This window comes from Ictidomys tridecemlineatus, chromosome 3, assembly GCF_052094955.1.
Source record: "Ictidomys tridecemlineatus isolate mIctTri1 chromosome 3, mIctTri1.hap1, whole genome shotgun sequence".
Taxonomy (NCBI): Eukaryota; Metazoa; Chordata; class Mammalia; order Rodentia; family Sciuridae; genus Ictidomys; species Ictidomys tridecemlineatus.
In genome coordinates, this window is record NC_135479.1 from 663,924 (window position 1) to 670,469 (window position 6,546).

At 65.4% G+C, this 6,546-nt stretch overlaps 1 protein-coding gene across 1 annotated transcript in view; it reads left to right on the forward strand.

Moving 5' to 3' along the window:
- Ogfod3 (2-oxoglutarate and iron dependent oxygenase domain containing 3) overlaps positions 1 to 6,000 on the forward strand; it is a 29,669-nt gene extending 23,669 nt beyond the window's left edge. Inside the window, exons 7-9 of the mRNA XM_078041344.1 lie at positions 757 to 910; positions 1,642 to 1,765; positions 5,644 to 6,000. Of these exons, the coding sequence (XP_077897470.1) occupies positions 757 to 910; positions 1,642 to 1,765; positions 5,644 to 5,780 (415 nt within the window). The 3' untranslated portion in view covers positions 5,781 to 6,000. The remainder of the gene's footprint in view (positions 1 to 756; positions 911 to 1,641; positions 1,766 to 5,643) is intronic.
- Positions 6,001 to 6,546: the final 546 nt, after the last annotated feature.

Consider the following 6,546-nt stretch of genomic DNA (forward strand, 5'->3'; position numbering starts at 1 on the left):
GCAGGCAGGGTGTGTGTGCCTAGATGTGCAGGCAGGGTGTGTTTGTGTGTAGATGTGCAGGCAGGGTGTGTGTGCCTAGGTGTGCAGGCAGGGTGTATGTGTGTGTGCCTAGGTGTGCAGGCAGGGTGTGTGTGTGTGCCTAGGTGTGCAGGCAGGGTGTGTGTGCCTAGATGTGCAGGCAGGGTGTGTGTGCCTATGTGTGCAGGCAGGGTGTGTGTGCCTAGGTGTGCAGGCAGGGTGTGTGTGCCTAGGTGTCCGGGCAGGGTGTGTGTGCCTAGGTGTGCGGGCAGGGTGTGTGTGCCTAGGTGTGCGGGCAGGGTGTGTGTGCCTAGGTGTGTAGGCAGGGTGTATGTGTGTGTGCCTAGGTGTGCGGGCAGGGTGAGCATGGAGGTGGAAGCTGGTGTGTCTGCACACTGGAGTCACAGGGGAGCCTGTCCCACCCACTCCCGCTCTGCTCTCCCGCTTGGGCGCCTGGGGTCTGCACTGCCTGGAGCCTCGATGCTGGTCAGATGCACCTTGGGGCCGGGGTCCCCCTGGATGCCGCTGTGGCGCCTGCAGCTGCAGGGTGGGCTTGCGGCAGGGCTCCTCCTGCCTCCGGGACCCCCCTCCTCCAGGCCTGGCCTGCTCTGGGACCGCAGGAGGGGGAACTGGCCCGTGGGCTGCGGCAGTGTTGTGGTGTCTCCTCACCTCTGGGGCCACAGAGAACTCCCGGGGACTGGCCGAGCTGTTCCTGAAGGCCACCTTGTGTCCTCGCAGGGGCGTGCGGCAGAAGGTGCAGCTCACCATCGCCAAGGCTTTTGGCATCAGCGTGTCCTCGCTGTACCTGACGAAGCCCACCTTCTTTTCCCGCATGAACAGCTCGGAGGCCCGGACAGCTCACGATGAGTACTGGCATGCACACGTGGACAAGGTGGGCCCTGGGGGCTGCCAGCTGGCCTGCTTTCTTCTGCGTGGCTGTTGGGCTCAGCCGCAGGCATCTGCTCTGCAGCGTTTATGTCCTGACACTCTGGGCCTTTTCTCCGGGGCGTGAGGGCACACCCTAAGTGGAGGGACAGTTTCCCAGGTGTCAGTGACAGAGATGAGAGGTGATGTGCTGTCCCCAACATTTACCTCCTGGCCACCTCCCATGCTCCCTTTGCTCACGAATTCACGCCCTGCCCACCTCCCCGGCTTGGCCTCTCCTTGGCCTCTCAGTTGGTGGAGTGCTTGCAGCACATGCACAAGGCCCTGGGTTCCATCCCCAGCACCACACACACACACACACACACAAAGTGGGGGTTACTGGGGGTGTGGCTCAGAGGTTGAGAGCCCCTGGGTTCAATCCCCAGTACCAAAAAAAAAAAAAAAGAAAAAAGTCTGGGCCTGCCCCCACCTGAGGGAAGCAAAGTGCCCTCCTCTGGACACTGCCCTCCTGCTTGGTCGCACCTCCCGCGGGAGCCTGCCCACCAGCTCCTTGATAGGCCTCAGCTTGTGTTTTGCTGGAACACGCTGCTCAGGTGCCTGGTGCCTGGGAGGCCCCAGCTCGGCACCACCCTGTGCACTCTGCAGGTTCCCACGCTGGAGGGAGAAACTGGCCTGGGGCCAGGACCTGTGGACACCAAGGGCGCTCCCTCCTGAGCCTCCTTCCCACCTCCTCCGCAGGTGACCTACGGCTCCTTCGACTACACCTCGCTGCTCTATCTCTCCGACTACCTGGAGGACTTTGGCGGAGGGCGCTTCGTGTTCATGGAGGAAGGGGCCAACAAGACAGTGGAGCCAAGAGCAGGTAGGACACACAGGCTGGCCAGCAGGCCAGGGCCTGGACGTCACCTTGCCTAGTCAGTGACCACCTCACACCTGTGCATGTGTGTGGGCCGTGGGTGGGCAACTACACTCGGGCAGTGCTGCGTTCGCAGAGCGCCTGCTGTATTTTAGGCTTGATGCTGGGGGTGTCCAAGTCCACCTGCTGCTGTGATACCAGGAAGCCAGTGTCAGTGGCTTGAGGTCACTGCAGGTCAGTGGCAGAGCCGGGCACCTGGTGGCATCACTGTGGCACACAGGGTCCCGGGCCCCCGGGGTGTGAACCTGCTCAGTGCCCTTCTCAGATATGACCTGGGTCAGGTGAAGGCTGCGCAGGGCTCTGTGTCCATCTCCAACACCAAGAGAGTGAGTGGCAACGTCCGGCGAGGCTTCCCGCCTGACGTGGGGCACACGTGGCCCCTCAGCGGTCACCTGCCCGGCCCCACCCACCTCCTCCCTCAGAGCCCTGGGTGAGGGGCGGCTGGAATGCCCCAGGCTGCCGCCCACGCTCAGTGGTGACCCTTAGAAGGTGAGCAGCACAGTGCCTGGCCTTGGTGCTCCCATCCGCAGGGGGCTCTGGGCACTGAGTGACGTGCAGAGAGGAGAAGCAGCCTGCAGGACGGACAGCAGGCCAGGGGGGTGGCCTCTGCTCTCCAGCAGGCCCCAGGCCGTTTGGGCTCTAGGACCCGGGACCTGGGGCCTCCTTCATCCTCGAGGTCCTGGTGCCTGTGCAGAGGCGGACCACGGCACGCAGGGCAGGGCTCTCTGAGAAGGACAAGGAGCGCCAGGCGGACACCTTGCCCACAGGGGCCTCTCGCGGGAGGCAGAAGGTGTCCTGCAGTGGGCCTGCACCTGGCCTGCGGAAGGTCCTGAGTCCATGGCCCGCAGCCACGTGGTCCACAGTGCCCCTGCCTGCTGTGCTGCACCAGGTGGGCTCGCCCGAGGTGTGTCGGGCCCGGCTGGCCTTGGTGCTCTGTCCTGGGGGTGCCTGTGACCCCTGCTGGCAGCCCCAGTCCTAAAGCCAGCCCTGTGCTGAGCCTGGAAAGGTCAGCTGGGTCTGTCCACCTGGGTCTGTTGGGTGTTGGACGCCAGCACGGTGGGAGGCAGGCAGGTCCAGGGATGCGCCTGCATCGGGGCGACCATGGGGGGAAGCCACGGGAGGTGCTGGGGTTCATTCTGGGGGTGCTGGAGGTCTCATGAGGAGGCCACACCGCAGGGACAGAGTGGAGGGTTTCCCCTCGTGTGGGGGGTTTGGACACACACTGCTTTTCCTGCAGCCTAGGGGTCACGGCAGAAGCTTCCAGACTTGCGATCCTCCTTTCTCAGCCTCCTGAGCTGCTGGGGTTGTAGATGGCCCTTTGCTCCTGGCCCTGTGGCACTTCTGCCATCACCCCACAGTGGGCTTGGGCTGGGGCCTGCTCTTGGACACAGTGCTGTGGCCGCAGTCCCCCTAACAAGCCTCCCCCTCTAGCTGGGAGGTTCAGCTGGCTCCGTCCTGGCCTCACTCAGTCTTTTGTCACCAGTTTCGCCAGATGTCTGTCCAGCTGCACAGCAGTAGTGCAGCTGGCCTGTTCTCCAGAAGCTCAGTCAGCACTTCTATGGGAAACCTGTGGACTGCAGCTCTTCAGCAGGTCTTGCTTTTAGACATTTTAAGCATGAACCTGGTAGGTACAGTGGTCACGCCTGTAATCTCAACAACTCAGGACCCGGAGGCAGGAGGACTGCACGTTCCAGGCCAGCCTGGGCAGCTTAGTGAGGCCCTGTCTCAAAATAAAAAATGAGAAAGGGCTGGGGGTGTGGCTCAGTTTTTCAAGTGTCCCTGGGTCCATCCCAGTACCAGAAGGGCGAGTAGATAGACAGAGAGACGTAGACTGAATTCAGGGTACTTTATTACTGAGCTACATCTCCAGCCCTTGTTTTTTAAATTTTTGGGGTTCTTTAGGGATTGAACTCATGTACACTTAACCACTGAGCCACATTCCCCAGCCGTTTTTTATATTTTACCTGCAGACAGAGTCTCGCTGAGTTGCCTAGGCCTCACTAGGTTGCTGAGGCTGACTTTGAACTTGTGCTCCTCCTGCCTCCGCCTCCGAGATGCTGGGATTACAGACGTGTGCCCCCCCCCCCTGGGCTTATGTAATTGCATTTTATGAAACCTGGGTGAGGTCACACAGGTCAGCAGGTCAGCAGTTGTCTCCATGAGTGGCAAACAGGTTTTTTGTGGAGAAACCTCATAGAGCCAGGAGCAGAGCCCGGACGTGGGTCTCCAGGCCCCTCACTGCAGGGGCTCGGAGCTCAGCAAGGAGCTCAGCAAGGCCCTTAGAGCAGTCAGTCTCCCAGGGTCAGCGGCCCGCAGCAGCCGGCCGCCCTGCGCAGGGTTTCTCAGCTCTGCACCAGGGTGCGGGCTCATCCAGGGCACTTTCCTCCCCTCTTCAGACTTGGCCAAGTCGCTCTCAGGAGAGGAAGGGACGGGAGGCCTGGGGACCTCTGAGGGCTTCCCGACACCGGAGCCCAGGCTCACTGTGAAGGGGGGCCGCAGGCCGTCTCAGGCTCTCTGGAGGACGCCCCGCTGGGCCGCGTCTGGGCTGCCATTGGTTTCCACCTAAAGGGCCCGTGGGTGGGTGAGCAGCCTCTCTGGCTTGTCCTCTGTACTTGGTCTCTGTTCTCCACGCGATGAGAAACCAGCTCTTGGACTGCCAGACGGAGGCTGCGGGGGCCCTGGGGGTGGGCAGGCTGCAGGGGCCCTGGGGGTGGGCAGGCCGCGGGGGGCCCTGGGGGTGGGCTGGCTGCTGGGGCCCTGGGGGTGGGCAGGCCGTGGGGGGGGCCTGGGGGTGGGCTGGCTGCGGGGGCCCTGGGGGTGGGCAGGCTGCGGGGGCCCTGGGGGTGGGCTGGCTGTGGGGGGGCCCTGGGGGTGGGCAGGCTGCGGGGGCCCTGGGGGTGGGCAGGCCGCGGGGGGCCCTGGGGGTGGGCAGGCCGTGGGGGGGGCCTGGGGGTGGGCAGGCTGTGGGGGGGCCCTGGGGGTGGGCTGGCTGCGGGGGCCCTGGGGGTGGGCAGGCCGCGGGAGGCCTGGGGGTGGGCAGGCCGCGGGGGGCCTGGGGGTGGGCAGGCCGCGGGGGCCCTGGGGGTGGGCAGGCCGCGGGGGGCCTGGGGGTGGGCAGGCCGCGGGGGCCCTGGGGGTGGGCAGGCCGCGGGGGCCCTGGGGGTGGGCAGGCCGCGGGGGCCCTGGGGGTGGGCAGGCCGCGGGGGGGCCTGGGGGTGGGCAGGCCGGGGGGGGGGGCCTGGGGGTGGGCAGGCTGCGGGGGCCTGGGGGTGGGCAGGCTGCGGGGGCCCTGGGGGTGGGCAGGCTGCGGGGCCCTGGGGGTGGGCAGGCTGCGGGGGGCCCTGGGGGTGGGCTGGCTGCGGGGGCCCTGGGGGTGGGCTGGCTGCGGGGGGCCCTGGGGGTGGGCTGGCTGCGGGGGCCCTGGGGGTGGGCTGGCTGCGGGGGCCCTGGGGGTGGGCTGGCTGCGGGGGCCCTGGGGGTGGGCTGGCTGCGGGGGCCCTGGGGGTGGGCAGGCTGCGGGGGGCCCTGGGGGTGGGCTGGCTGCGGGGGAGGGGGGGCCTGGGGGTGGGCAGGCTGCGGGGGGCCTGGGGGTGGGCAGGCTGCGGGGGGCCTGGGGGTGGGCTGGCTGCGGGGGCCCTGGGGCGCAGCCTTTTCTGCAGTCTGCCCGGCCACAGAGGCCCCTGTAGCCCCTTTCCTGTGTGGAGCTGGAGGTGTCTCCACCTTGTCCCGTGTCCAGCCAGGTTTACTGGTCGTGCTGCTGTGCTGTGTGAAAACCCTGCTGGCCACACTGTGGCCTCTGGTCACCTCTCCCCTCTTCTCTCCAGGGCGCGTCTCCTTCTTCACCTCGGGGTCTGAGAACCTGCACCGGGTGGAGAAGGTCCACTGGGGCACCCGGTACGCCATCACCATCGCCTTCACCTGCAACCCCGACCACAGCATCGAAGACCCAGCGTTTACGTAGCCGCTGAGGCCCTGGGATCGTGCCTGGGGCCTGTCCACACACCCTCCTCTGGGGAAGCAGCCACGGGCGGGTGGCACTCCTGGGCCACCCGAGTGTGCGCCCTGCCCCTCTGGGTCCAGCCATTCCCTCTGCACAGAGTGCCTTATGGATCATCCTTATTTTGATTTGTGCTGTTTTAGTTTTTCACCTGTCTGTAAATGAAGGAGCAGGTTTCGCCTCACAGGCTCTGCGTGTGCTGTGTTCTCGGCGAGCCTGGGGCCCTCCTTCCTCAGGAGAGGTCAGGGCCTGGGGGGACGTCCTGTCTGGACAGGCGGACTTGTTCGCCTGGCCTGGTCCAGTTTAAACACCAGTTGGCCCTTGAAGGCCCACTGAAGTGTGGGCAGGTTTGATGGGAACACCTGCAGGGTCCGTTTCCCCAGAGGCAGAAGCAGAAATGGCAACTTGCAGAAGGTTCTGGTGAGCAGCGGCTTCCCGAGTGGGTGTCTGATGATCCAGATGGCCCTGAGCTTGTGCCTGTCAGCACCGGGCCCAGTGTGTCCCCACCAAGGAGGCTCTCCCAGGGCCTCCTGCCTGGGCAGGCTGCCTGTCCCATCCCTTTCCTGTCCAGGTGCTGTCCCGGCCTTTCCTGATACAGCATAGTGGTCAGAGGAACCAGAAAATAGCTCAGCTGTGGAGGCAGCCTGTGCCTGAGAAGCACACCCGTCAGTGTATCCAGGGTCAGGCGTGGTCCCATGTTGTTCCATGTGGCTAGTCCTGGGCTTGGGCA